This window comes from Drosophila nasuta, chromosome 3, assembly GCF_023558535.2.
Source record: "Drosophila nasuta strain 15112-1781.00 chromosome 3, ASM2355853v1, whole genome shotgun sequence".
NCBI lineage: Eukaryota > Metazoa > Arthropoda > Insecta > Diptera > Drosophilidae > Drosophila > Drosophila nasuta.
In genome coordinates this window covers 29859764-29887506 of record NC_083457.1, presented here as the reverse complement: position 1 = coordinate 29887506, position 27743 = coordinate 29859764, and the positions used below count along the sequence as shown (strand labels likewise).

Here is a 27743-nt window from a genome sequence, read left to right as displayed (position 1 = left end):
CGCCTTTTGTGACTGTGTGACTGGCATGCCAAAGAAGAGCGTCCGAAACGAGCTGTAGCCAGGGCATTAAACTTTGACTTATAAATATGATTAAAACATATTTTCGTAGACAGTCGAGCCCCAAGATTGTGGGGCGGTGGCGTGGCAAACGGCGTCAGTTGATAAATGTGCAAAGTTTTGCGGGCTTAAAGCTCAGCAGGCAGCAGTTGACTGAGATGCCGATATAAATCCAATTTAGTAGCTACCATAAAAGTAGCAGCAATCCCAGTGAAAACGCCCTCTATCTCCCTCTCTCTCTTCCGTTTTGTCTACGTCTTCAACTATTTGCATGATAAAAATCTTTCATCAAGTCAAGCGCCAAAACAATCTCAGTCTCAGTCTCTCCATCGAATTTAGCAGCTTCTCCCTCGATCTCTGCATAATTCGACGATTGCAGCGTGAAGCAGCGGCTTTGGCCTTTGTGTGGTAAACACCTAAAGTAGTAAACTGGGATTTAAGCACACACACACACACACAAACACACATGCATAGAGCATACACCTACGTGTCTATAAAAATTTTACGTCGTTCGCATCAAGCAAGGACAAAAACTTTTGCTTGGCTCTGCCAAAGGCAACAGCAGCAACAGCAACGTTGCCAGCCAATGTCGATTGAGAGATGGGCGGTGGGCGATGGGCGGTGAAGTAGAGGAAGGTAAAAACGTTATACAGGATATGCCTTTTATTGCTGTGCGAGAATGGGAAATTGTGATGCCTGAATACATACATAAATTCTTGGTTATACTCGAGTAAAACCCAATAGGGACATTATACATTTACGTCCTACTACTGAATCTATAGAATATGTAAAATACTTTTCAAAAAGATTAAAATTTTTGCAATTTTAATACGTTGCCGGGCAAAAAGAAGGTGCTGCCAGGAAACACACACACACACACACATATGTATATGTACTCACGTGGGTTGCCAGCAGAAGTTCTCATTTCACAAAGTCGTAGGGCAAACAACAAAAATTTAAAAGTTCCTCTTAAGTTATATGCAAAAGATGGAACAACTCGCTCTATGTTTGTCCATGTTTGCTCTGTAATTGTTTTTTGAAAAGTTTTATAAGCAGCTGTGTGTTTATAGGAAAACTCCAGCAGTTACTGCACAAAATTCCTTTGGCCACTTTCAGACAACAAACTCTCAAACTAAATACACAAAGATTTGCATTTAAGTCGCATCTCTCAGCACATCAATCTACCCTTATTTTGCCCTTTCAAATAGAGGCAAGAATAATACATTAAATATTAAACATTTTTCAATGTTTGCCATAACTTTTAGCACTATTATAAAGTATTTTTAATAAGTAAGAAATAACTTTGAATAATTTTTCAATTTGCTTTGAAATTGAAGTTATTAGTTTATCATCGTTAAGCCAATGGTTCTGCACAAATAATGTGAATAATGAAATTCGCTTTCACTCTTAAAATTCTTGCCATTTTTTGATTGCTTATTTTAAATTATTAAAATATAATGAACAATTCTTTTCAACTCTTTTTCTTTATTTCTTTCGATGTTTCAGCGAAATTTATATTAGAATACTTGCTCTCACTTTTCTTATTCCTCATAGATATGTTAAAATCTTTTGCGTTGAACATGATTTATATTTGTTTGCTTTAAATAAATATTCATTTTAAATCTTAATATTTTTAGTCATTGTTGATATTAATTTCACTACACAAATATAAACAATATGTAAATAAATATTTTATTTCTTTTGCTTTTTACAAATCTGCAATTTATTTTTGGTATTTCTTTCGTTTGAACTTTTGCCTGTTTTAGCTTTTCTTTGTAATTTTGCAGGACACGCGCTATCCTAAATCATTCTTACCCTAGTAAACTCATTGGTCACGCCAACCAAGTCGGACCCAATAATAACTCAGGGCAGCAGCAAGGCGTTGTCCTGCGTTTTAAAGCCGCTTAAGTTCATGAATCCGCTTCCGGTGTAGCGTCCGCTTATTAAGCAACCCGCGTACACCTTTAGAGACTTCCCTTGCGTTGCCAGGCGACCATGCCTTTGGTTGCCTAGCATATGGCCAGCCTCGGTGCCTGGCCAAAAGAAGACGTTAGGACACAGCACTCGGCATAGAGCAAGCTCGAGCACAAAGAAACGTTCCCCATTCCAGGCGTTGGCATTTAAGATAAATGATCGCCTGCCAACAATGCACAAAGAAGAGTCACAAAAAGTTTGGTCACGTTTGTGCTATTTGGCGGCGGAGGCATATGCTCCATTTGGGGTAGCTAGCATCTTATAATATGACAAGGGTTGGAGGAGGGAGAGGAGAGGGGGAGAGACAGGAAGTTGGCAACGTCTAGGTTGCATTTACCTTGCCGCAATTTTAATATGAAGCTGCGAGTTTAAAATTCAAGACACATGCAGCAGCTTAAACGTTTTAGAAATCTATTTTTCAAATGCCAAGTCTGGCCAGGGGATGAGGAAGAGATGAAGCAGAGGGGGCCGAGGGGGCAGAGGCAGTCACATGTGTGCGTGCAAATTGGCAAACGTTGCGAGCATTTAATTGAAACGTCTGCCGAACAGCACAACAAAAGAAACAGACGAAAAGAGAGGGAAAAAGAGAGAGTAAGAGCAGGTGAAAGTGTTTCAAAGTGTGCAGAACAAACAATTTTTTACTATTTCCATTGGACACTCAAAATAAAAAAGTGAGCAAATAAATGCCAAGTGGTAGAATGAGACAATAAAGGACATACAACTCCAAACAGATGCCGGACATCAAGTGATGTTTGTCCAACGCCCGCTGCGCCGCCTTCAGCTTGGTGCAGTGCTCGTAAAGAATTAAAGTGTGCCGCATCACATTGTACTCCACCCGCTGCAAGTGCTCCAGTTGCACTTGGAACTGTTCAAAGTCTCGCGAGTGCATCTGATCGTAGATTTCACCAAGCATCTCATGCGGTATATGCGTATCCATGCGTCTGATCAGATTCGCATCCACATCGGGCAACTCTTGCAACAGCACTTTGTAAACAGGCAACGAGTCCATCGTCTTGTTGTTGCGCTGCAGACGCTTCAGCAGACGACGCAGTGTGCTCTCCTCCTGGGGCGGGAATGTACCAGCCATGTAGTTGAGTGTGCCCAGCGCCTTGTCATAGTTGCCACGACAGATGAACTTGACGATGCCATCGGCCACATGCCGCTGCAGTGGTGTCAATGCTAGGGACATTACCTGCAACCGGAGAGTCAGCTGTGATTAAGTCGAATGTTGGTAGATCATCCTCACCTTCTGTAACGAGAGTTGAGTTTATGTTTTCCTTTTAGTGTAATTTTTTTCTTCTATTACCTACTGTGTTTACTTTGAAAATGTTTCCGTGTGTGTCTGCTTCTATTAAAGCCATTCCGCTTGATGACGGAGGGCCATAAATCGAGCCACATATGTTGGCATTACAAGTGGCTCCTGCGCCGTCTGCGCGCCCAATTCAAATGGAAATCAAAGTGGGCGTTCATGAGTTAAACACTCCAATACAGCTCCAACTCCAACTCCGGCTGCGACTTCATTCTGCAACTCGCGCTTCGGGCAGGATGTGGCAATGTGACAAAGTCGCTGCCAGTTGCGAGCACTTGTGGTTTACGACCTGGTTCTGCGTTTCAGCTCTTTGAATTCTCTTTCTCCCTTTCCTCACTCATACACACACATACACGCATTCGCACACTCAAGTGGCTGCGCTATAAAATGGCGGCAAGCATTTCCGCTTCTGGCTGCCACATTACTCAAAAATTTATTATTCTCATCTAGATGAGTTCATTATTTCGCAGCGGCTGTCAATGCCGTTGACTGCTGAGTACTGAGCGCTGAGTGCCAAGCGCTGAATGTCGAATGCGAAAACAATTTAATTTTATTGTTTTTCACATAAATTTGTTTGTGTTTTTTCTACGCTTCGCATCGCTTCTGTTATTCAACAGAATTATGCATTGTTTTTTTGCAAAAGATTCCATATGAAATCTGAGACACATCTAGCAGCTAGCAGCTGCGCGTATGGAGGGGGCGGCATAAAAAGTTGGGTGGTCCTCTTTCCCGTTGCACTGCTGTGTTGCCCCCTACACTGGTGGCCATATAATTGAGTCACGTTTGCTCTGGGATTATATGCGCTTGGGTAACATATTCAGATTTATGCCGCGATGTCGATTCACATGCGTATACATGCAAGTATAAACAAATTGCTGTTGCCAGTGTGTGTGTGTATGTGTTTTCTGTGATTTATGATAACCATATTCCCCTTTGCATATTAGCAAAGTATGGCGATGCTAAAGTATTGATGGTTTTCAGCAGTTGATACACACTTCAAAAATATTAAGATTCTGTTTTAGCTTAAACAATTTAAATTTAATTTAATCGAAGAACTAGAACTCTACTAACAACACACAACTACTAAAAGCACTTGAAATTTATTTTAAACTGATTTAATTTGCTTTAAGATATATAGTCCTTCAAGAAATAAAACGTAACAGAAACCATTTCATCCCAATTTTGCTTATTTGTATTAACCCTCTTCGTCCCAGAGTTTTCAGAATTTTTTTGAACCACTCTTCATATATTTTCGGTATATTTTAGTATTTTGGTGTATATTTTAAAAAAAAAAAATATTAAGAATAATACCGTATTCTACTGTAGGTTTCTTTCTTGTTAATTTATAAATTAAAACTATAGCTGAATTAAAAACTATTCGGCATACTCTTTTATTAAATATTAAACATTCTTACAAATTTCTTGAAATAAGAATTAACAGCTTAAATTGCTATACTATTTCCAAATGTACAAGATTTTTAAGTTGCAATATTCTCTCAAACAAACAGATCGGCGATTTGCATTTAACTTTATTTTTAAACTTGTGAATAAATACCAAAATATTTCGCATACTTTATTTCGAAATTAAATAATAACAAGCTACAAATCATCTTTTTACTAACAATAAATATCATACTCTAACAAATTGTTAAAAATAAATAATAATATTGTAGTTGAAATTCCTATACAATTTCTTGCAACATTGTTATTGGCAACACAACTAGCTACCTTTATATGTGTAGTTATCTCCCCCATGAGCTATTGATTATACATATTTCAAAAGCTAAACCATTGAAAACATATCACAGCACCCGTTAAGGCCACAAATAAACCAATTTTGTACGTTGTTATTAAAGCAATATGCAACACGCTTTGCTCTCATTTCGGGATACGTGTTTATAATGCCAATAACCTGGCGCTCCCACACGTTGAACTTGTTCCCCCGTCCGTTCCTTCTTAGCACAATCGTCAATAAACAGAAACTAATACATGACAGACACAGAGGAGAAGGAGACAGAGTGTGGGAAGTTGAACAGGAATCAAAATTCGTGCTGGCATGCAAGTTCAATGTACATCTTCCTGGACTGGCAAACGAAATTTAATTTATCTGTATCAGTTCCACTTGCCCTGAAATTCAGATGACAGACAGAGCGGCAGAAGGCAGTCAGCAGGCAGTCGAGGAGTTGTGTCAATGCCACAGCTGGAGGAACACATGTTCCGACAAATTCATCTGCCATGTCACAATGCGCAACGGCATGCAGAAATTTTCTTACTCCACTTCGGGGAAGCTGTTTCCACCCCACCAAACAGAGCGAGAGAGACATCGTCATGGATATGGATATGGATATGCAGGGGGTGGGGAATTGGGCTCTTGGATATATGCGATGAAATAGTTTGCACAGGCTGCACACGCTGCACGTGACAAGACTCGGCGAAAAGTGAAACTTTCTGTGCAAATATTTTGTGCAGGCAAACAACAATTTTTTGGGTAAAACGATTCGAGCTTAAAGCGTTCCTCCTACCATCCCATCCTCTAGCGTTTGGGGCCGCAAGTGTCATTAATCAAATGGTACCCAATAATTTCGTCGGCGTGTCAGCGTCTGCCAACCCTTCTGTTATCCTTTATCCTTTTTTGGCTGTTGCTGTTGCTTGCTAAGCAGCCATTTTTGAAATATGAACTTTTTGAGTCCTTGTCGTTGCGCTGACGAATGCCGGCAGTCATTAATAAATTAGGGGTTAAAATGCCATAACAGCAGGCAAAGGCATCAAAGGATGGAGAAAAGTTGTTTATTTAATTGAAAGTGAAACGAGCGAAAACAGATTTGTTTAACTCAATTAAAGGGGGGAAAGTAGAAAATGGAATTTGATTTTACGATCTCAGCAGTTGCTGTCAACAATTCATATTTAGATTCATTTAATCACCCACAATTTAGTTCGAGTTCGAGTTCGAGTTCAAGTTTTTGTTTTTTCGTGATGGATTATAGAAATTTAGACTCTTGGTACAAGGGCAAGTGCCACGCCCCCGGCGTAATAGTCGCAGAGGAAGCTGAAATCACTGAAAGCAATGAAGACACACATTTCGCAGCTGAAGAGCCCGACTACGATTTGGCCTACGATGAACTGGAGTCCATCAAAGGGCGGTTGCTGCTTTTGCGCAGCAAGTTGCTAATAACACCTCCAGATCCATGTGAGCAAAAGTATCCCATTCCTCTAGAGGACGAATCCTTTCGTACGCCCAACCAGCAGCAGTTGCTGCAACTTCGACGCAGCAACTGTGTGCTCAAGTGCCAGTTACAGAAGTTGATGCAACATTTGCAAACAACACGCAGTCAAATCAAAGTATTGGAAGCAATGCGTGGCCAGCTAAACGAATGTCTCGGCAAGATGACCAGCGAGGTGCAGAAGTTTCAGAGTTTCCAGCAGAAGGCCATCGAATTCTTTGGCATCTGCCTGGAGCGTCACGAGCAGGTGAAGATGTGCAAAGTGGACAACGAACACTTTGGCGCCAAGGTGCAAGCCATGATGAATCACACCCAAGCCAGACTGCGATATCTGGTGCCGATGCGTTGCCACAATCAGTTGCACTATGATCTCTCCGTCGAGTTGATATTAATGCGCATATTTCTGCATTCGCTGTTCAGCAACTTGATCGAGAATTGGAATCACTGCAAACCCCATTTCACAGAGTAAGTATCTTCGCTCTCCTAGAATATCAGCTACTTTGTTTTACAAAATTACAGGCGGAATTGGTGCTGCTCAGCTATACTTCCCCCCGTGGACAAACATTGAAGAGCCACCCAGCCATGAATGTATTTCATTTTTATTTTATTTGTTTGGCCAACTTGGTCAAATTGCTGTCTACTAATTGCGTCTGAAATGTAGCTCAATTAACATTATTGGCGCTCGGCGGCTTTTATAGCACTTTTGTGGCCCCATCGTAATAATTACAAAATTTCAACTCTGCCGCGGCAATTGCCTCAAATTAATGACGTGCATTTTTATTTTGAGAGAATGCCCGTTAAAGTTACAAATATCCCAACGTTTGCCTTTACCATCCCTGTGCTCTCCACAAAATACTAATCCGACTTTGGACGCCATACAAATGTACGCATTCCCACCAGGATAAGACGCTGCAGCTAAATACGCAATGGAATCAGATAAAAACAAAAGCAGATTTGTCTCTCCCACACAAAACACACGAAAATACCCAAAAAAAAAGTAGAAGTAAGAGGAATCAGAAAAGTCCTTGACACAAACCATGGAGCTGACAGCCCAAAGCGAGAGCTGGCGGCCACAGTTTTCGCATCCTCCTTCTTGGAGCCTTTTTGTCGAAATGCGTAAAAACTCAATTGCTGCGCATTGGCAGACAAACAAACTATGGATTGAGATCGTGCTATGTTACAGTTGCGCCCCCCGTTTCCCTGCTTCCCTCTGGGCTAAGGCTACATGGGTTAAATGCGCCTCAGTCCTTGTGCTAAGTGAGATAGCGCCGAAAACGGCAAAAACGAATTTATTGGAGTCATGTGCTGATAAGCGTTCGCGTCAATGCCATGCCAAATTACAATGTTACATGAGAATCCCAGCAAACAGCAGCACAACGAACTGGCAATGCTCTACCCAAAGATACTTTACTAACTACAAATGTTTGCAGATACTTTTGTGTTGTTTTAATTTCAGTCCTTAAATTCCTTTGCCCGCATGACGTAGGGTATAGAAATACACAGAGAAAGAGATAGACATTGCCAGATACACAGGCAACAAACACATCAGACATCAGAACATGGCTGTAACACAGGAAACGCATTAGATACTTTTTGGTTCGGTTAGCTGGGTCTGGGTCTGGGTCTGGGCCTGGTCAACTGGCCAACTGCTGTTGCTGCTGGTTCAGCTGCTGTGGCAGACATTCGATGTGCGATAAAAATCTGCGTAAAATGATGCGGCAATTTGATGAGCAACTAACTTCGGGCAATTAGTTTGCTATAGCATTCGAGAGTTCGAGAGTTGGAGTTGGCGTAGTTGTCGTGCGTGTTTCTGTTTAACTTAACTGTTGCACCAGTCCATGAGGGTTGACAGGGAATGGCAATTGACATCGGTATCAGAATCAATACGGGGGGGAGGATGGGATTGTGTCTAATGGTATTTAGCGTTAATGTGTTTAGCAACTGTTTGAAGTTTTGGTGATTTATGTGAATAGATGCGGATCTATTGAAAGAGTGGTCGCACCTGCTTTGAAAGTATAAACGGGTGAGTTGTTGAGTATTGTATTTGCTACTTTACTTACTCAAGTCTTTGACAATGTAAACTGTAGTGGAAATGGCTGGATGGCTGACTGCCTGGCTGCCTGGCTGGATGGCTTCTTGCCTTTGGGCTGTTTCTGTTTAGCAGCAATCTCAAAGATACATTCGAGTGCTTGAGCTTGCACTGTACTTGTGTGTGCCGACCGCAAAAGTACAAATAATTTCCATTTGGCCGCAGAAGCAGCAACAACAGAAGCAGCAGCGCCAACATTTGCATTTTTCTTCAGCCCCAGCAAACCCACAATATAGACAAACATGCCTGCGAGGCGGTAACTGGAACTTCAGCATCAAGTAAAACTTCGTTTAGTGCGCTCACTGCTGCTGCTGCTGCTGCTGTTGTTGGTTGGTAGTACGAGTATTTGTACAGCCGAGAGAGATATGTCTACTTATAGATACTTTGTCGACTGGGCAAACGAAAAACGATGCGGCACAAGTTGTAGATAAATATGGCATAGATTACATAACTAGTTCGGGGGCCGAACAATAAAACTTTTGCTCTGTACCACAATGACGACGACAACATAAGTATCTATTTTTTTCTTTGCCGCTTTCTTTCTTGGCACACACACATATGAGAGATACTTTTAAGTATCTGTGTGCCCTCGCACAGTTATTTATGATTTTTCCCGAACTCCGCACGGCAGTCCGTAGCTCTTGTTCTCTATCTGGTTGGCGCATCTCCCAAGGCGCCGTGGCTTAGTTGGTTAAAGCGCCTGTCTAGTAAACAGGAGATCGTGAGTTCGAATCTCGCCGGGGCCTACAACTAACTCCAACAATAGAAAGTGTGAGGGAGTTAGGTGCCTTTTTTAATTTAATTTCCGTATTTTCCAATTACAAAATGGCAAATTCAAACAGTTTGCGCCTTCTGCTGCCATTTGCTATTTGCGCGCCATTTATTGTTTGTTTCCTCTTCCGCCGACAGCAGCTCCATTAAAGTATCCTATTGTTGTTCCTGTTGTTGTTGCGTTTGCACACCAACTGACGCGCTTGCCATTAACATGTTTCAATTGCCGCAATAATTGTTTCAATAATCGTTAAATTCAGCAATATTGCCCGGTGCCATGAACTGCTAAAAGTACTGCTAAATTGCCGCGAGTGTAGAAAAAAGCTCCAATCGGAAAAGCTCCCACTACTGTTTCGCTTTTTTTAGACAGGTAAATCGCCAATCACTGTGGCAACTGATAAGACTCAATAAGTTTAGGGCCTATCAATATTATAAATTTGTAAGAGCGCTAAAATTATAGTTGCCCAACTACCACATACCCTGCATATACTTTAATATTGTCAACGTTGTCGACATATAATTTAATATAGTATAAAGTAATATATCATACCCTAGAAATATACATATTAAGTATACGAAACTAGGAAAAAAAATTTCAAAGCTTTATGAAATCAAATATCATATAGAATACAATTATAAAAAATACTTATAAAAATTGTTTAACAGCGATATCGAAGTGAAAGCTTCATTAAATCAAATGTTATATTTTTATCTTTTTCTAAAGATAGATTTATATACTTACATACACAACATACCGTATATTATTATATCATATCTATGCCGCACATTCTCCATGGGGTATTTTATGGCCTAAATTTAGAAAATTTAAGTGTGTACTCCATTGAGAAAGATATCATTATCTTTATGTTTAAACCAAAAACATTTGAACAAATATTAATTTAAACAATGGACTTTCTAGGTACTACACTATATATATGTAGCTATAGGCAACACCAATTCTGTAGGCCTCTTATCTTAAATTGACTATTTTTCCCGATGAAAACACAACGGCGCCGTGGCTTAGTTGGTTAAAGCGCCTGTCTAGTAAACAGGAGATCGTGAGTTCGAATCTCGCCGGGGCCTTTGAATTGACAAGTTGTTCAGTTCAGCAGTTCATTTTTTTTTTAATATTATTCGACTACATTTTAAATTAAATACTAATCTCTAAGTCTATGGAGCATGTCTTAACTACGGATAAGTAACAATAAAATAAAAAAAAAACAAACAATTGCAACTGGTTCGAGCAAAGGCTGGACAAAGCTTTACACGCGAAGCTTTATAAGCTTGCAAGCTTTCGCAACTTTCACTTTCGGTTAATCCTTGTAGACCAGATACAAAACGACAATCATAAAGTACGTGGGTCGTTCGAAAACAAGCTGAGTGAAATTATCACGCTTCTCGTCCATCAGATGGCACATTCTCTGATAGATGCCCTGGTTCTGCTTCTCCACCAGCGACAAGAGGCAGACAATGCGATGGCTGCAAATTACAATTGGGGTCATTTGGCTTGTTTTGTGGTGGAATTGAATTGGCAATAAGTGTGCACCACTCACCGTCTGTGGTTTAGCTTCTTGACCCGATCCCGTATCTCCGCCGACAGACCCTCGACCAGTTGAACAGCGCGCCACGAGTCGTAGCTGCGGCTAAAGCGATCCCACAGCAGACGCTCCTCAATGCAATCTTCGATGATTTTGTGCGCACGTTCCATATTGAAATTGGTGTGAAAGAATTTCCAATCATTTTTCGGCTTCTCCTTCCGTTCGCCTCCTTCGCCCACCGGGCCCTCGCCCTCTCCGCCGTTCTGCAGCGCACGGCGGCGACTTAACATGGACTCCGAGAGCAAGGCATTCATCCGATTGGTGGTGCGTACAGACGCAGTGATGCTGCAAGTGAAACACAAAGACTAATCAGTGTTGCTGCCACCAGCTGAAAGCTGCACATACCGCGTCTTCATTGACGTCCAACTGGACGCCGCTACAGTGCCTGACATCTTGGTTAATATCACAATTCCTTAGACGACACGCGTTTGATTGGAAAATCGCGGCCAGCCGGCAAAAGGAAAACAAATGCCTTGCACTGCTATCTGCACACTGACAGGACGACCGAGCGACGTCAACAACAATGACGACGACATCGGCACTGACATGCTGACACGAGGAGCTTCGGTCTGTGCCTGTGCCTATGTCTATGCATGTGCCTCTGCCTGTTCCTGAGCATGTGCCTTAAATCTGAACTCACTGTCGGTGCCTCCCCGGGCATCCACACATCATCAAAAAAAATACAGAAAAAAAACAGAAAAGTTTTTGTCGGCGACTTTGTTGGTTTTTCGCCAAACGTTTATTGTTGGCCTTCCGCTTTGCGTGTCGCTTATCATAAACCCAAAGGCAGCGCTCCAATTGCAACAACGGCGACGTGGAGACGTGGGTGTCATCGCCAGGCCCAGGCCGAAGCCGAAGCCTAGTCATGCAGAGTGTTGGCATATGAACGCGCCCTAGTCTGGGGAAATTACTTGAGCACTGCCGGCACGCGAAGCCTTTCGAGTTTATGACTTTTGATCGGTTACTTTGCGACACCTGCAACGTGGCACACCGGAAGGACGAAATCGCGGCCATTGTGCGGTTTACAGCCAAAGTTCAAGTAGTTTGATTGCATTTACGACACTTGGCGAAACTCTTTTCTTCGTTCTCTCTATTCTTAACAACATTTATGCAATTTATTGCCTGATATTTGCTTCTATGAAGCAACTGCAGAAGCGTATTCAAAGTTCGCGTTCGATTGCGAAACCTTGTATTTACTCAGTTATAGTTTTGAATTTATTAAATTGATATACCCTCAGAGTCACGTGTCGAGAATCTACCAAATAGTTTCCAATACTTTCATATCATCAAGCTGAGTTCTCTAATTGTGTTGAGGTAGTGAATGGAATGCATGCTTGTGTCGAACTTAGACTACAGCGCGTGCCAACCGAATAGAATCGTTTTGCAAATAATTGTTAGATAAATCAATTTAGTTTGACTTCGAACTCAAATCTGAATTACTTAATGAGCCTAATCAGTCAATACGTTGATTATACGACACAAACCTGCCGAACTTAATAAATTTTTATTTAATAGAGATATATGTTATATATATAATACCAGCTTATTTTATATCATTTATTCAACTTCATGACATATTTGAAGTGCTAATCTAATCAAATACAATCCAGCCTTATCTGATATAAGAATAACAATATGCCCTGAATATATTAAGTTTCTTGACTTAATTTTGTATTTTTTATTAGTTAAGTTTTAGTGATTATATAATTTGATATAATACCTGCATAAATACATTTAATTTATTCAACTTCATCACACATTTTAATTGCAATTTAAATAATTATTTTGTTCTCTTTGAACTGCATTTTTTCACTTATACATATATTATAACATAATTTATGCCTTTTAATGCTTCAGACAATATTTGAAGTTAATGTTTACGTGTTCAAAAATGTCATATATTTTTATATATATGTAAGAGTTTTACATTTTCAATGAAACTTTACATGGTTGATTGAATTTCTTTCAAGTCCAATCGATTCAATTATTCAATTCAATTAAATTGTAAAGCCTTCAAAGACATCTTAAATAGTGATTGAGATTATTTTTGAATGACAAGAAATTTCCAACGTACACCTAATTGTTTTATTAAATTTATGAAATCAGTATTAATTACGAAATTTAACAAATTTACCTATCAGGATTAATTACAAAATGGTTGAGGTAACACTGCCGACACGTTTAGTTAATAAAAGCAAAAGAAGCTGCTTTGGCAGCAACTTTAGTGCCGAAAACTAAGCGAAGGAGCTGCTGTAAATCTTTTATTACTTGCGCAATAAAAAAGTAACAAAAGTGCAAGAACTACTGAACTGAGAGATAGTAGAATTAAGCGTATCATCATGCGGCATAGATAGCAAGTTACTCACATGTGCGTCCCCGACAATAAATGGTTAGAACTTTAACTGTAATGGTTGCCACTGGCAGTTACCTGGTTACTAATTGCCAGGCACAAACTTTACGACACGTGAATATGTGCCAAAATTAAGTAGGCAATGCCGCAGCCACACATCCATTTTGCTGTGTGACTGCCACATTCGGAGTTGGTAGCAACAAATTAAGCAATTTGTAGGTGGCGACACCCACAAGGGTAACACTTTTGCCATTGCCACAAAGGCAACTCGTCTCGGCTGTTGCTATTGATGGCGATGGCGGTGGGGCAGGTTATTAGCACCCGGGTGCACGAACTAACGAACGAACGTTAAACGCGAAACAGTATGTAAACAAATATGAAAATCAAAACAGAAAGGAAAAAGGAAATAAAGCAAAACACAAAATACACGCCTTTCATTATTTGCATTAACTTACGCTTGCATGCGACTCATGAGGCGCCTGAAATTATGCTACGATTTTCCGCTTGAATTGTTCTGTTGTTGCTGTTACCCGTTCGGTGTTAGCTGTTAGCTATTGGCTGTTAGTTGTTAGCCCGCTCAGAATATTTGGCAAAACTGCACGTACGCTCGTCCCGAATGAAACTGGCTTTGGTTTCTCAAAACATAAAAGCGCAAAACTAGCGCTGAACATTGCCCAAAACCAGAGAAGAGGAAGCAGCTCTCTAACTGATTCCGCTGACAAGGTGTACGCTCTAAAGGTGATTGTTTCACGATATAGCACGCCTCCAAAAACACCGCACCATACCTCACCGCCCACTTTGCAGCTGGTATTCTCCGAAACTCTCGCTGCCAAGCTTCGGTTTCAGTGGCATGTCTAAGGACAACTCTGAGTTTTTTTATTAGCAACCCCATCGCTTCATTTCGACACACACACACACACTCAAGTACTAGCATCTAACACATGTATGTGTGTATTCTAAATTGTATTTATTTTCAGTAATTTGCTTCATATCTAAGATACACATATACAACACACACACACACTCGCACTCACATCAGCACCATCAGCTGGCAGTGAGGCAATTAAAAACTTAGGTTACAAACTGTCGACGCGGCTGCATGCAACCGATTTACTCTGACAGCTTTTCCATGTGTGTATGTGTGTGTGTGCTGGTATCCAAGTTTACTCTATGTGTGTGTAAGAGAAAAAGATCGCGTGCCAAATTCGCGTTGAACATGTCCACTTAAGAATTGCATTTAAAAATCCACAGAAATCGGAACTGTACACGTGAGAACCGTTTAGCTTTGTTAGCCAAATTGTTTGGCCCAAGTGGCACATTGACACATTGTTATGAATATTTTAATATCCATAAATAAACAACCATTTACTCCTAAACTTTATTGTAATGAAAAAACAAATCTAATTGGATAAGCTCTACGTCATATTTCGTTATGAAGAAAACCGATTTCAAACGATTTGTTTTTCTAAAATGATTCGCTTTTTTAGTTAGTTAGTTTATTCGGAATATCGTGGTGCAATTCAAAGTCTGCGCTATCAATTTTTTTTCTTATCGTTATTTAAAAGTTAGATTCTATTTCCGGCAATCTAGAACAGAAAACAGGGTGCCTCTTTGACAAACATTAGGATTTCCCAATGATACGGAATTTGAAAATTTTAATTACAAATTTTTTATTAGCTAATACTTGATTTACACTAATAACATTTTGGTGAATGCTTCCGCATATATACATATTGTCGATTTGTATTACATAAAAGTAAAAAGTACTTAATATCTGGAACGACGTTGCTCATTGTTGAATGTGATACCCAAAACAGTGGCAAAGACGAAGGCGGCACCCTATGAATAATGAACGGTAGAAGTTGAGTCAATGATTCTAAGCTTATACCAAATATTTAATATAGATAAGTTAACTTACCTCAACGGCTATCAAAATCCAGCCAAAGACCCTAACGAACTTCAAGGCGTCGTCATAGAAAGCGATCAATTTAGTTAAGCAGCCGTCGGGGTAAACCGAGTGACTTGTTGTTGCGGTTCCATTAGTGTTGGCAGCATAACAACTTTCGGGTGTCGTCAGATTGGCCTTGGTATAGTCATTGGGGCCAGTAATGCCACAGCACTTGAACTGCAGGATTCCAAAATAAATAGATAAATAATACGATCGAGGAGAGGTAGAAAGTCAATGCTTACAGTCTTCTGATAGAAGGTCATGGCATCGGTGCCATTCTTTTGCTGAGCCCAGGCGTTGTTCAATTGACTCCTTGCCAACTGCTCATCGTCAATGTGGTGGACATAAACGAAGCACAGCACGCAGGATAGGATCAGTATGATCAGCATAATAATGGCATACTAAAGGGGAAAGGAAACGGGTTTAATTACAGTATAGATAAAGATTAACTAAATACTCACCATCCATGTTAGACAAGAGCTCTCTTTAATGGCACCACAGCAACCGAAGAAAGAAATCAGAAATACAATCGAGCCGATCACAATGAAGAATATAAGTACGGGACGTGTTTCATTGGCGACATCTTTGAGTGCAATCGAATTGACCACAATCACACCAATGCCGAGCAACTGAAATGGCAAAAAGGGTTATGAAACATACATTTATTTATATAGATGTCGACTCATAGGTAAGTACACAAATCAAGCTATATAGATAGGGCCAACAAGTATCTAGCGTGCCGCACCCAATCGTATCTAGGTATGTACACACTCAGCTCACTCATACATCATCCACGCTTGACTGCCGATAATAACAACCACTGAACCACTGAACTACTCTCACAATATAGTATGTTAATACAATCGACACAACTGAACTTTGACGCTCTGACTAACTCGCGAGAGCATTGTGTTTACTCACCGCGCATAAAGCGTTGAACAGGAATACTAGATATTTGATCGTTGCCGTTGCACAACCCATTTTACTTTGTTCTCTTTTCTGTTTTCGTTTTTCTGTTTTCTGACCAAACTTCGATGTTAGCCCGTTGACGACTTTTTTTAGACTAAATATTAACTAAAGTCGCTTTCCCGTTCCAACCGACACCGGCTGCTTGGGCTGTTAGTTGCGATAATAATTGTATGGGAAGTTTTTGTGTGACGACGACGACGAAGGTGTACAATAAATATAACAATAATAACGATAATAAGCGCTCACCTACACTGAGAGAAATGAGCGAGTGCTACCTTAATCCTCAGTGATACTATCATAAATCTCCTATCTCACTGATAGTGAATTTTGCAACTTGGTAACTGGCCAAATGAGTTATTTAATTTAATAATAACAAACAACTCATTCTTCTATGTGCTACCCATTAGAAGTTTAAGCAAACAGTTGCACCCACTTAAAGAAAATGTTTTGCTATATACTTCGCTTATCTAGGGTATTAGGGAGGTCTTGTCGATGAGCATAGTGAGTGACCCTGAAGCACATAGTGAGTGAGTGTAATGTAAGCTAATTTGCTGATAAGAGAACAAGAAACAGCTAATACCACAAACTGAAACTTATCAGCAATAGTATCAGTTGTCAATGCTCACTAAATGAGATACTTTGACTCACTTCCACTACTATGTAGGTGTGTGTGTGTGTGAGTATGCAAAATGAAACTTGCAGCTGTCGCCGTTGAGTGCAGATCAAACATGTTGCTTAATTGACTGCAGTTGCAACTGCTGTTGATAGTGGAGATTGGAGGTATACTCCAATTCGAATACTTTTGCGATAAACTTTGCTTTCCCCGCGTGACGCTACCACTCAACAGCTGTTAGGCAAAACCTTATCGGCTAGATGGAGCTTGCCTCCACTATCAGTGCTGAATGCCTACCTAAGCTTCAATGGACAACATACTCATGCTCACACTAACACTCACAATCACACCCATAGACGCACTCGCACACACCCAGACACACTCGCAATCACTCACTCATGGCTAATGTTTGATTTCGGTTTCTTGTTTTTAATTTTTCTTGCCACTCAGTTGCTTTAAAGCGCTGCGCATTGACGAGACAGTAGAATATTGAATTTTGCAAAATGCCGAGTAGCATCAAAGTATTGAAGATCTCCTCATTTGTTTTGGATTTTCTTTGTTGTGTGAGTTGCTGCAGATGGTTTCGCATACTGTTATCATTAAATCGAATTAATTTGCATTATTTTCTAGGTATTTGCCGCTTTATCTATTGCCGCATGTTCTTATGCCCTGATAGTGTTTCCGCACAGTGTCGCCATTCGGTTGCCATGTATTTTTGGCATTGTCCTGGGTGTGCTGGTCTTTGGCAGCACCATCTTTGGATGCATTGCGGCTCTGCGCGAAAACATTCGTCTTAGCTGGATTGTAAGTAGAATACTTGCAAGCTGCGCAATAAGCACACAAACATTTCAAACCGTTTATTTCTTTCGATTTTATATGCAACGCCTAAAAGTATACTGCGATTTTAATGGCGTTGGTATTCGCACAAATCACCGTCGTATTCGCCGAGCCAATCGATTTCCCACTGCTCGCAAATGAGACCGTAGGCAATGCCTGGAATAATCAGCTGTATAATAATGGCAGCATGTCCTACTTTGAGATCAAGGTAAGTATCTGAATTTTGTTGTTTAACTAACTCAACAATACCCTTTTTAGTATCATTGTTGTGGCATGTCGGGACCAATGAATTATGTAGAGAGCGGAATTATAATTCCACAGAGTTGCTACTTGAATCAGAACTCGAGCATCGTGCCAGATCTGTTCACTGTTGGCTGCAATAAGAAACTTGCTATCGCGTATGTGAAGGGCACGAGCTATGAACGCGCCTGTGATTGGAGTGTTATTGGCATAGAGGTGTGTTTTCATATTCTTTATTTATTTACCTTGGATTAACAAATTCGTTTAAATTTATTTAACAGTTGCTTACAATGATTGTGACTGGGCTCTTTGCAATCAACTTGCAAAATGCGGAACGTAGACGACTTTATCGTTAATCCGATTCTAATCAAATTGTAAACAGTATTGCAACTTGATAATTTGTTAACTTTTATTCTAAGTCAAATTGTAATTTTACAAATATTGCTTATAAATATACTATTTCTGATTTGTTAATTTTTAATAATTTTATGCAATCATAAACATATATATTTTTGAATTTTAAATAAAGCGCGCCCACTCCTAGCGGAATTTTTGCGAACTACATGCACTGTGGACTGACATTATAGAATATACCGCACTTCGATTTATCGACGGGCCGCCACAAATTATCAAACCTGCAGATTTTGTAGATTTATTTACCAAAAATGATTATATTTTCTAACTCAAGTTTAATTAGTGAGAGAAGAAAGCTGAAACGATAACGATTATGAAATACTTGGACAGCTTCCATTTTTTAAGAAAAACAGTGTATGGTATTTTACGTTATTAATTCATTGGTCGTTTGGTATTTTTATCGTTACCTGTGCGGTCACGCTATTCTCTAGTCAGTGTTTACGAATTTTATGAAATGAATCAACAAAACTGTGGCCCGGATAACTAGTTTTCTAGATAAATAGCGAAATTTCGAACAAGCAAAATGCATTCATAAGTAATTCTGCACAGTTGGCACTCGGTTCGCGCAAACCGACGCGGCAAATAACGGCTACCTAAGTATTTAAGCGACCCATTAATTTGGTTGGTTGCTGCTTTGCGGTGGCAGCGGCGTGTCATCAAAACAACAAATAAGAGATACCAAATTTCTTAGCCGACGCTTAGTTGGCATCGAAGAGAGCTGCCGAGCAAGTGTGGGCTTGGAGTTTGGGGCTCGGAATTGTTGCCGGTCATTAACACAGCGTAGCCGAAGGCTGCAACAACATCAACGACAACAACAAGACGAAGACGGGCGCAAACAAAAGACAACGGCAACAACAGTATTGACCATTGGGTGTTTAAATAGTAGTCGATCAAAATGGGTCTTCGATTCCAGCAGCTGAAGAAGCTATGGTTGTTATACCTGTTCTTGCTGTTTTTTTGCATTCTTCATGTTTGCAATTAGCATAAACTTATATGTGTCAAGCATTCAAAACACTGACGCACAGCCGCGGTGAGTAAACAACACAAAAAAAAACTCTAACAATTTAACAACAACATAATGAAAACAGTTGAGTATTATTGTGTGCTATCTAAACAATTACTGGTTGTGAAGGAAGTTAATGTGCTGGAATTTGGCATAAAGATGCAACCGCCACTATCAAAGCAACGTGCAACTCGTCTGCTAAATAACCGTTGCGTTGCAGTGTCATTGCATAATTTCCTTCAAGGCAAAAAGACTCAACTCCACACAACTCGACTCGGCTCGACTTGATTCGATTCGATGGTGTTGCAAGTGGCGTTGGCGGCATTGTCGCTGCCGGCGCTGCTGCTGATGTTACACTCGAGTAAGTTGACTGGACGGGTCTCTGACTCTGGCTCTGGGTCTGGGTCTATGGTCTATAATAGTCTATGGTCTATCTAGCCTTGCTTTCGATTTTTATAGCTACTTTGCATTTGTTTTTTTTCGTTTTTATTATTTCTTATTTCTAGCATTTTGTTTTTTCCTCTTTGAATTCATTTAACGCTGCCCGATGCGACTGAATGACTGTTAAATACATACTACAAATTATTGCCAGTGTCATCTCCATTGTTTGTTTTTATTTATCTATTTTTTTCGTCGTTTTCGCTTTTTTTGGATCAATTTGGCTGCCTGTCTTTCGTATATCGTCTTTTGCGCAAAGTCATCCAAAACCGCCGCCCAAACGGCGATCGCTCTGGCCGTACAAAAACATTGTGGCCCACTATATTGGCAAGGGAGACATCTTCGGCAACATGACTGCAGGTTATTATTAAAGGCACATAACAAATGACACAAGCATTCACCGATTCATTTGCAGACGATTACAACATTAACCAGTTCGAGCCTAAACAGGGCGAGGGCGCCGATGGACGACCTGTGATTATTCCACCGCGCGACCGCTTTCGAATGCAGCGCTTCTTTAAGCTCAACAGCTTCAATATACTGGCCAGTGATCGTATACCCCTTAATCGAACACTCAAGGACTACAGAACCCCAGAGTAAGCAGCCGTCGACTGTCTAAAATACCATTTAAATTTCGCATCTTATGTGAATAATTAATTCACTTTGCAGATGTCGCGACAAGAGATATGCTAATAACCTGCCCACAACGTCCGTCATTATTGTTTTCCATAATGAAGCTTGGTCCGTCCTGCTGCGCACCATTACAAGCGTGATTAATCGGTCACCTCGTCATCTGCTCAAGGAGGTCATCTTGGTCGACGATGCTAGCGATCGCTGTGAGTGTTTCCTTATTAATTTTACTCCGTCTCATCATCACCGATAATGTTCGTTTGCTTTTACAGCGTTTTTAAAGAAACAACTGGAGGCCTACATACAGGTTCTTGCGGTTCCAACGCGCCTGTATCGCATGAAAGAACGCAGCGGTTTAGTGCCTGCCCGTCTGATGGGCGCTCAGCATGCGAGAGGCGATGTACTCACCTTTCTGGATGCGCATTGCGAATGCTCTCGTGGCTGGCTGGAGCCATTGCTGGCGCGAATTCAGGAGTCACGTGAAGTAGTCATTTGCCCAGTGATAGATATCATATCCGATGACAATTTCAGCTACACTAAAACCTTTGAGAATCACTGGGGTGCCTTCAATTGGCAGTTAAGCTTCCGCTGGTTCTCTTCGAATCGCAAGCGACAAACCAGCGCCAAGCCAGCGGACAGCACAGCGCCAACAGCCACTCCTGGAATGGCTGGCGGCCTTTTCGCCATAGATCGAAAATACTTTTACGAAATGGGCGCCTACGACAGCGACATGCGTATCTGGGGCGGTGAGAATGTGGAGATGTCATTCCGCATTTGGCAGTGCGGTGGCCGTATCGAGATTAGTCCCTGCTCACATGTGGGACACATCTTCCGCAGCAGCACTCCGTACACTTTCCCTGGCGGCATGAGTGAGGTGCTAACTGCTAATCTGGCCAGAGCTGCCACCGTCTGGATGGACGATTGGCAGTACTTTGTGATGCTCTACACAGCTGGACTGTCCCTCGGTGCACGCGATAAGGTGAATGTGACAGAGCGACTGGCGTTGCGGGAGAAACTGCAGTGTAAACCTTTTGCTTGGTATCTGGAGAACATTTGGCCGGAGCATTTCTTCCCGGCGCCGGATCGTTTCTTTGGCAAGATCATTTGGCTGGATGGCGAGACGGAATGTGCACAGGCCTACAGCAATTATATGAAGAACTTACCTGGCCGAGCCTTGTCACGTGAATGGAAACGCGCTTTCGAACAAATTGATAATAAGGCCGAGGAATTTATGTCGTTGATCGACTTGGAGCGTGACAAGTGTCTGCGTCCGTTGAATAACGAAACGCCACGCACCTCATTGCATCCTGTTACAGTGGGCGATTGCACATCTCATTCGCAGAGCATGGACATGTTTGTGATTACGCCCAAAGGTCAGATAATGACCAATGAGAATGTCTGTCTCACCTATCGTCCACCAAAGCAAGGCACTTTGAAGCTGCTTGTGAGCCGCAATGCAACCACATCGAATGTTATGCTAATGCAGTGTGCCATTGAGTCAAGTCAATTGTGGACCTACGACATGGACGTAAGTAGATAATTTTCTAAATAATTTACAATGTTTAACACAAAATATTTCCTTTGCAGTCGCAACAAATTTCGCATCGTGAATCGAAGCTATGCCTTACACTTAAGTCGGCCACAAATACGCGAACGCAGAAGACGGAGAAAGTGGTGCTAATATCGGATTGTAACTTCAAGGATATAACACAAAAATGGGGTCTTATACCATTGCCATGGCGCATGTAATGCTATCCACAAAAATTCCCTGCCAGCGATCTTACGCAATGTGATATTTATTGAAATTCTTTAATGCACCCGCCCCCACTCGTTTTTACATATGACACGCTGTAAAATCCCCCCTTTTCCCATACACACACATCTACACACATACACCGAGAAACGCCCACAAGAATTGTTTGTGAAACATTATTATGAATGCATAGGGACGTTTTTTCCCTTTGCGTTGCGACTTGATGAAACTCTATGCAATTCTATGTCATATTTATTAAGCAAATATTTAGGCAATTTTAAGACAACCACAATTTGAAAGTACTTAATACTTTTGACATTTTATAACAACTTTAATAAAACAAAAAAAAACAAAGTCTCTCTCTGCGCATTTCTCCTATCTCTATTACACATATTATACATTCATGTCAATCTCTGTTCCGCTTATCGGCTTGACAGTTCATTAACGTTACACTTGCTTTAAATTTTGTGAATCTGCTGCAGATTGCAGCATTCTCAACATGATCGTCTACTACAACACAATCAAGTACACCGGACTTCTGTCCAATTTTATATACATGGTGGGTACCTATTTAATCTATTGTAAACCTTTCTATTGAATAAGTTAACTTCCCTTGCAGTTGCTGGCGATTGGCGTCATGTCTGCAGCGGGACTGGGACTGCAAATTGTCGAGCCGAATACGCCGGAGCACACATACTTCGTGGAGAGTCTTGTTCTGGGTGCTACCATCTGCATGATTGTCATATTTGGCTGCTACGGCATGGTCTGTGATCTACTCAGTGTTAATCTTATTGTGAGTACAGCCTACACTTAGTATTATTTTGTTTATGCTAATGTCGCAAACTTCTAAAGTTCACCTTCTTCATACTGATCGTGCTGGCCGTGGAGTATCTGCAGGTGCACAACTATCAGCCGCACACTCGTTACAGTGATGCCTGGCAGCAGATGGAGTTGTCGCTGGCTTGGCAAAACTTGGACAAGCAGCCAGAGCTGATGCAGCACTTGGAACAACAGCAACACTGCTGTGGCTACAACAATGCCGAGGACTACAAGAATTTACATTTGCCATTGCCATCGAGCTGTTATCAGCAGTCGGCGCAAAGCGATGGCAGCACAAAAGTCAAGTTGATTTCGCGTGGCTGCTTGGCAACTTTGAGCAACACCAAGCGCGGAATTCTGCATCGCGATAAGCTGTTCATGTGGTGCATTGTTGGCCTTGAGGTAGGCAATTGACACCTTAACCGCTAAATGCAGCCGCAAAACAGTTGCAGCTGCGGTTCATTGATCATCATCAGCAGTGAGACAAAATAACAAACGGCATTTCTGTATTTCGTAGGTCTTTATACTGGTCCAAACAATTTCATTGAGTCTGCTGCTCTACAAGTTGCGCCAACGCGACAGACAGGCAAGGCAACAAGTGCCGCCAGGTGTGCGTCGCGAGCCACGTGCCAATCATGTGGGCTCCAGAGCCCAGCTGCTGGATAATGTTTGAAAGCCATTCATCATCATCATCATCATTATGCGTCGTGTGTTGTTTAGTGTTTATTAAACGTGTTTGTCAAATGCATGGTATAAATCTAAGTTCTCTTTTAGTAGGCATACCGTCGTGTTTTAGTAGTCAGCTGACAGCTCAGTGTAATGGCCAAAATAATGCCCACAATCTGAAATTGAAAGCGTATAAAGCACATTAAACCAAAGCTAGAAGATTGCTGATGTTGCTCACCTCATAGCCAATGAGTCCGATGTGTGCCCACTTCTCAAACCGATAGAATTTCAAATGATCGCGCTTCACTGCCGACATGCAACCGTCGCTATAGGGATACAAGGCGTGGACACCATTATCGGTGTGAAAACAACTTGGCGGCACCTTCAGCTTCAGACTTGTATAGTCCGCGTAGCCTTTGTCACCGCAGCATTCATACTGACCACAGCAAATGCAATTCAATATAAATATTTCAATATTTATTGGTATCCGTGTCTACTCACTCTACGTTGCAGTTGATACATGGCACCGGGATGTGCCAGCTCCTTCATCCAAATGCCCATGACGAACACTTCTGTGGTGTCCTGGTGCCTGTTCTCATTGTAGGTGCTCAGCTTCCAGCCATGAGCACCGATCACCAGAGCGAATAACGTCATGTGCTGTGTGTAACATTAGCAATCGAGGTTGTTTAGAAGTTCATTTAATTACTCACCACAACAAGCACTTTAATGGAGCCCAGAAAGGCGCCCGAGCAGCCAATGAGAGCAGCCAGGATGAGCGTCCCCGTGATGGACAATTGAACGATTTTTTCAATATCAATGTGCTCCATTGATCCCTCCTCCAATTTGTGGAGTAAATCGTAGGCGCCAGCCAGCGTGGCCAGGATGCCGATTAGCTGCGTGCGTCAAGTGATAAAATAAAATAGTATCATTGGGATTAACGATTTGCTAATTAACAACGTCATAGCGCATAAAAAAAATCAAAAGAAAAAGCAAAAATAAATATAATCTAATATTCAAAATAATAACAAATGCTTGAATATAAATAAAATTTAATTTGGTTCAGAAAAAAGTCAAAGACAAGAACAACAACATTACTTTCGGCTTTATTTTTAAATGGCAGACGTATATATCTACACACACACACTGGCAGACAATTGAACACATGCGCTAGTATTGAATGTTTTAAGTTCGCGAGTGCGAAATCTTAGCAGCAATAATTAAAAATAAGTAAAGTGACATGTTGTCTGGCAGAATGGAAGCAGGAGATTTGTTTGCTGCCAAATTGCCCGTATACAAAATTACATTTAACAATTAAAACCAACCGAAACGTATTAAGAATTTAATGAAACGTTTTAAGCATGCCAAGTCAACTGCAGAAAACATACGCGTGTAGGTGTAAGTTAATGAGCTGCATCCAAACAGTGCTCATACGACATGTGAGTCAACTAGTTATTAATTAAAAGCACTCGACGCAACTTATTAAATCCAACGAAATTAACCGACAAACTGTGAACATACGAAGAATACTATATAAACACAGATTTTCTTTTGTTATTCCGTCAATTACTCATACGTAAAAAAATGAGATGAATTCGCTGTGTTCCGTGAGTGTTGACAAAACTTACCAGAGTAAACGCATTGAAAACCACCGCTGCCCATTGCAGACACACCTGCACTGTGGGCATTTTGTTGAGTTAACTTTGTATATACTTATTGTACTAAAAATGATGGCAATATTTTTATATTATTTATTATTTTTTTCTTGTTAAACATTTGCCATTCGCTCGTGTTGCTCCAACGTTTGCCGACTGAGACGCGCGTTTCTCGTGCCTCAAACTGTTAATGTTTTTTGGCTGCTGCTGTTGCTTCTGCTTCTGCTGATGCTGCTAAGAGAACTCAACTCGTTCAACATGAAGAAGAAAAACTGCGAAATGTTTACAAATCCGCTGAGTGGTTGCCGCCTGCTCGGGCCGGACGGCGGTTTTGGTCGTTACTCAAGAGACATCCCTCCCCTGCCCCACGACAGACAGACAGACGGACAGACGGACGGACAGACCGACGAACTGGCGAAGGCAGCCATCAGACGGGCCCAAAAAAGTTTTGTATGTATTTTTATATGCGTCTTTATAGGCAGCTATATATTTATCTATCTATTTATCTACTTATCCGCTTATATGTTATACGAGTATAAGTAGTTTTGGACAAGGAGAAATGCCGAAAATTTATAGCATTAATACTAGAATAGAGTATCCGACACATTGACCATTTGATCGCATCAATTGAGAAAGTGTTTTAAAATGTTTTTCTGTTTTTGTTTACAACAGTTTCACACGATTTATTTTGTAAAATGCCAACACTTAGGGATGCTACTACACACACACTTAAGTATACAATATTTTCGTTAATTCCCATTTTTATCGATCGCGCTGCTCCAAATGACTAATTGGGGCGAACCTTTCAGAAACGCTCTCGCCGCAATTTATTTCGTACTGTGACGCCCAGGTGGGTGGCCGAGATCAGAGCGAGGAGCTGTGTGTGCGAATGATAAATAGAGAGTAGGGAGAATCGATTAAATGCCATTCACTGAGTGGTACGCTCCAAATATTCTTATAAATATTTTTGAAATGTCTATTCTTGGCTTTCGTAAGCCTGCCATAAATTATGAGATATTTTGTCAAGGTCAGTGCGCATAACTTGCCTCCACCACCAGCAGCAGCCACTTGATGATCAGTCCGTTCATGACATTATCTGTGGAATGCTCCTCCACAGCCACCAAGCATCCTTCGCCAAAGAGTTGACTTTGAACACGCTCGCGATTCTTATAGCAGCTGAGCGGATACGCTCCTCCTTGTAGTATGTAATCCTGCGGTCCGTTCTGACCACAGCACGAGTACTGCAAGAGAAATATATAAATGAAAAGTAATTTGTCGAGTGTATAACAAGATTACCTTGTGTTCCAAGTACGCTATGCGCTCAATACTGCGTCGCTGATCCGTCCAGAGTGCCAGAAAGTCGGTGCGTGCACGTTGCACATAATCGGTGGAATGTGCGGCAGCAATGATATAGATTTGCAACCCGATCAGCAGCAGCATGCAACTAACAAACTGAAAGTACCTTTTAGTGAATTAAATTCACTGTAAAATCCTTCCTACTTACACTCCAAATGAGTCCCAACGATACGCGTCCGGCCGCAAAGCAGCCCAGAAAAGAGCTGAGCACCACAAATGAGCCCACGAATATCTGCACTACGATGGCAATGTGCTCAAAGGTGCCCGGCGAGGAGCTGTTCAGCTCGAATACGGACAAAGCTATTAACGTCACGCCAATTAACTGCAAACAATCCGTGCCCATAAGACAGAAATAATAATCAACGATATATTACGCATACGCACCGAAAGCAGCACATTCAATATGATGAGTATGGCTTTGAGGAAGGATGTGCGGCAGGCCATGTTTTTACCAAATCAATCGATAGTGCGTCCAATTGCGTTTTATATTCGACTTAGCTTGACTTCACTTCTCTAATTGTGTGCTGCGCAGTTGGGGATTTGGACAACCGAATGAAATACTTTGCTTAATGAACACGCTCGCACAAATATTTCAGCCCTTTTGCCGTACACGATGAAGTGCGACTAAACGACGCGCTTTTATTTTGAAATTATGGCGCTCCAAAAAGGCCAGCGACTGTCTCATAGTCTCGTAGCCTAGCCATTTTGAATTGGTGGGTTCTCATAAGAAATCCACGTTCCAACACTCAGTGCTGTTGTTGTGGTTATACCCTATATCAATTAAGTTGTACAACACGGGTATAATACACTTGCTACATTACTTTAAATTTACAAAGCATATCAAGTTATTCATAGCATCAGATATGAAATATTGCGTATACGCATTTCTGTGATTAAATGTGAAATATTAAGTATACGCATGTATCTTATATTGAACATTTCATAGTGTAAAATAGCATCAAAATTGATATATTGACGATATTGATGCCATACTTTGAATTCGATTCATTGAATATGACATATTAAGTATACGCAT

The 27743-nt window shown here is 41.1% G+C and overlaps 9 protein-coding genes and 2 non-coding genes across 13 annotated transcripts; 6 read left to right on the top strand and 5 right to left on the bottom strand.

Moving 5' to 3' along the window:
- Positions 1–2649: 2649 nt before the first annotated feature.
- On the bottom strand, positions 2650–3382 carry LOC132790582 (uncharacterized). Its single transcript, XM_060799155.1, has 2 exons — positions 3278–3382; positions 2650–3223 (listed from the first exon to the last, which is right to left on the bottom strand). Exon 2 carries the CDS (start codon positions 3218–3220, stop codon positions 2690–2692), a length of 531 nt encoding a protein of 176 aa, XP_060655138.1. The 5' UTR covers positions 3221–3223; positions 3278–3382; the 3' UTR covers positions 2650–2689.
- Positions 3383–6243: 2861 nt separating this feature from the next.
- LOC132790050 (uncharacterized) lies at positions 6244–7326 on the top strand. Its single transcript, XM_060798472.1, has 2 exons — positions 6244–7026; positions 7081–7326. Exons 1-2 carry the CDS (start codon positions 6314–6316, stop codon positions 7127–7129), a joined length of 762 nt encoding a protein of 253 aa, XP_060654455.1. The 5' UTR covers positions 6244–6313; the 3' UTR covers positions 7130–7326.
- Positions 7327–9322: 1996 nt separating this feature from the next.
- On the top strand, positions 9323–9396 carry Trnat-agu (transfer RNA threonine (anticodon AGU)). The gene has a single exon. It is a non-coding gene; the product is annotated as a tRNA-Thr (tRNA).
- A 1034-nt stretch (positions 9397–10430) lies between these two features.
- Positions 10431–10504, top strand: Trnat-agu (transfer RNA threonine (anticodon AGU)). The gene has a single exon. It is a non-coding gene; the product is annotated as a tRNA-Thr (tRNA).
- Positions 10505–10601: 97 nt separating this feature from the next.
- On the bottom strand, positions 10602–14220 carry LOC132791174 (dynein light chain Tctex-type protein 2B). Of its 2 annotated transcripts, none has more exons than XM_060800001.1 (3): positions 13825–14220; positions 10975–11304; positions 10602–10900 (listed from the first exon to the last, which is right to left on the bottom strand). In XM_060800001.1, the coding sequence occupies exons 1-3, from the start codon at positions 13839–13841 to the stop codon at positions 10735–10737; spliced, it is 513 nt and encodes a 170-aa protein (XP_060655984.1). In that variant the 5' UTR covers positions 13842–14220; the 3' UTR covers positions 10602–10734. The 2 variants fall into 2 exon arrangements, with proteins under 2 accessions (XP_060655984.1, XP_060655983.1); XM_060800000.1 differs by lacking the exon at positions 13825–14220 and adding an exon at positions 11365–11580.
- An 802-nt stretch (positions 14221–15022) lies between these two features.
- Positions 15023–16392, bottom strand: LOC132789487 (protein late bloomer). The gene is made up of 5 exons (XM_060797539.1): positions 16239–16392; positions 15779–15946; positions 15560–15718; positions 15288–15494; positions 15023–15208 (listed from the first exon to the last, which is right to left on the bottom strand). The coding sequence occupies exons 1-5, from the start codon at positions 16296–16298 to the stop codon at positions 15137–15139; spliced, it is 666 nt and encodes a 221-aa protein (XP_060653522.1). The 5' UTR covers positions 16299–16392; the 3' UTR covers positions 15023–15136.
- A 949-nt stretch (positions 16393–17341) lies between these two features.
- On the top strand, positions 17342–18446 carry LOC132789488 (protein late bloomer). The gene is made up of 5 exons (XM_060797540.1): positions 17342–17462; positions 17530–17703; positions 17792–17944; positions 17995–18192; positions 18258–18446. Exons 1-5 carry the CDS (start codon positions 17403–17405, stop codon positions 18330–18332), a joined length of 660 nt encoding a protein of 219 aa, XP_060653523.1. The 5' UTR covers positions 17342–17402; the 3' UTR covers positions 18333–18446.
- Positions 18447–18826: 380 nt separating this feature from the next.
- On the top strand, positions 18827–22546 carry LOC132789484 (polypeptide N-acetylgalactosaminyltransferase 3). Its single transcript, XM_060797535.1, is given in 7 exon segments — positions 18827–19342; positions 19344–19420; positions 20091–20191; positions 20247–20427; positions 20501–20667; positions 20734–21989; positions 22049–22546. Coding segments are annotated over 7 exon segments (2001 nt in total). The 5' UTR covers positions 18827–19285; the 3' UTR covers positions 22211–22546.
- An 80-nt stretch (positions 22547–22626) lies between these two features.
- LOC132789485 (protein late bloomer) lies at positions 22627–23790 on the top strand. The gene is made up of 4 exons (XM_060797536.1): positions 22627–22773; positions 22834–23007; positions 23067–23435; positions 23551–23790. Exons 1-4 carry the CDS (start codon positions 22714–22716, stop codon positions 23704–23706), a joined length of 759 nt encoding a protein of 252 aa, XP_060653519.1. The 5' UTR covers positions 22627–22713; the 3' UTR covers positions 23707–23790.
- On the bottom strand, positions 23785–25526 carry LOC132789486 (protein late bloomer). 2 transcript variants are annotated; one of them, XM_060797537.1, is made up of 5 exons: positions 25325–25526; positions 24410–24592; positions 24201–24356; positions 23938–24135; positions 23785–23875 (listed from the first exon to the last, which is right to left on the bottom strand). In XM_060797537.1, the coding sequence occupies exons 1-5, from the start codon at positions 25382–25384 to the stop codon at positions 23804–23806; spliced, it is 669 nt and encodes a 222-aa protein (XP_060653520.1). In that variant the 5' UTR covers positions 25385–25526; the 3' UTR covers positions 23785–23803. The 2 variants fall into 2 exon arrangements, with proteins under 2 accessions (XP_060653520.1, XP_060653521.1); XM_060797538.1 differs by lacking the exon at positions 25325–25526 and adding an exon at positions 25085–25184.
- A 484-nt stretch (positions 25527–26010) lies between these two features.
- Positions 26011–27355, bottom strand: LOC132790561 (protein late bloomer). Its single transcript, XM_060799129.1, has 5 exons — positions 27092–27355; positions 26856–27029; positions 26648–26803; positions 26398–26592; positions 26011–26228 (listed from the first exon to the last, which is right to left on the bottom strand). Exons 1-5 carry the CDS (start codon positions 27149–27151, stop codon positions 26157–26159), a joined length of 657 nt encoding a protein of 218 aa, XP_060655112.1. The 5' UTR covers positions 27152–27355; the 3' UTR covers positions 26011–26156.
- Positions 27356–27743: the final 388 nt, after the last annotated feature.

Coding starts and splice junctions, on each gene's coding strand:
- LOC132789486 (XM_060797537.1), bottom strand. CDS start 25,384: ATGCCCACAGTGCAGGTGTGTCTGCAATGGGCAGCGGTGGTTTTCAAT. Junction 24,593..25,324: donor TTTTCAATGCGTTTACTCTG/GTAAGTTTTGTC, acceptor TGACGCACGCAG/CTAATCGGCATCCTGGCCAC. Junction 24,136..24,200: donor TGTATCAACTGCAACGTAGA/GTGAGTAGACAC, acceptor TGCTGTGGTCAG/TATGAATGCTGCGGTGACAA.
- LOC132791174 (XM_060800000.1), bottom strand. CDS start 11,411: ATGTCAGGCACTGTAGCGGCGTCCAGTTGGACGTCAATGAAGACGCG. Junction 11,305..11,364: donor TGGACGTCAATGAAGACGCG/GTATGTGCAGCT, acceptor TTTCACTTGCAG/CATCACTGCGTCTGTACGCA. Junction 10,901..10,974: donor AAGAAGCTAAACCACAGACG/GTGAGTGGTGCA, acceptor TGTAATTTGCAG/CCATCGCATTGTCTGCCTCT.
- LOC132790050 (XM_060798472.1), top strand. CDS start 6,314: ATGGATTATAGAAATTTAGACTCTTGGTACAAGGGCAAGTGCCACGCC. Junction 7,027..7,080: donor TGCAAACCCCATTTCACAGA/GTAAGTATCTTC, acceptor ACAAAATTACAG/GCGGAATTGGTGCTGCTCAG.
- LOC132789487 (XM_060797539.1), bottom strand. CDS start 16,298: ATGGGTTGTGCAACGGCAACGATCAAATATCTAGTATTCCTGTTCAAC. Junction 15,947..16,238: donor TGTTCAACGCTTTATGCGCG/GTGAGTAAACAC, acceptor TTGCCATTTCAG/TTGCTCGGCATTGGTGTGAT. Junction 15,495..15,559: donor TGACCTTCTATCAGAAGACT/GTAAGCATTGAC, acceptor GGAATCCTGCAG/TTCAAGTGCTGTGGCATTAC.
- LOC132789485 (XM_060797536.1), top strand. CDS start 22,714: ATGATCGTCTACTACAACACAATCAAGTACACCGGACTTCTGTCCAAT. Junction 22,774..22,833: donor TGTCCAATTTTATATACATG/GTGGGTACCTAT, acceptor CTTCCCTTGCAG/TTGCTGGCGATTGGCGTCAT. Junction 23,436..23,550: donor GGTGCATTGTTGGCCTTGAG/GTAGGCAATTGA, acceptor TGTATTTCGTAG/GTCTTTATACTGGTCCAAAC.
- LOC132790582 (XM_060799155.1), bottom strand. CDS start 3,220: ATGTCCCTAGCATTGACACCACTGCAGCGGCATGTGGCCGATGGCATC.
- LOC132789488 (XM_060797540.1), top strand. CDS start 17,403: ATGCCGAGTAGCATCAAAGTATTGAAGATCTCCTCATTTGTTTTGGAT. Junction 17,463..17,529: donor TTTTGGATTTTCTTTGTTGT/GTGAGTTGCTGC, acceptor ATTATTTTCTAG/GTATTTGCCGCTTTATCTAT. Junction 18,193..18,257: donor GGAGTGTTATTGGCATAGAG/GTGTGTTTTCAT, acceptor TTTATTTAACAG/TTGCTTACAATGATTGTGAC.
- LOC132790561 (XM_060799129.1), bottom strand. CDS start 27,151: ATGGCCTGCCGCACATCCTTCCTCAAAGCCATACTCATCATATTGAAT. Junction 27,030..27,091: donor TATTGAATGTGCTGCTTTCG/GTGCGTATGCGT, acceptor GATTGTTTGCAG/TTAATTGGCGTGACGTTAAT. Junction 26,804..26,855: donor CGTTGGGACTCATTTGGAGT/GTAAGTAGGAAG, acceptor AGGTACTTTCAG/TTTGTTAGTTGCATGCTGCT.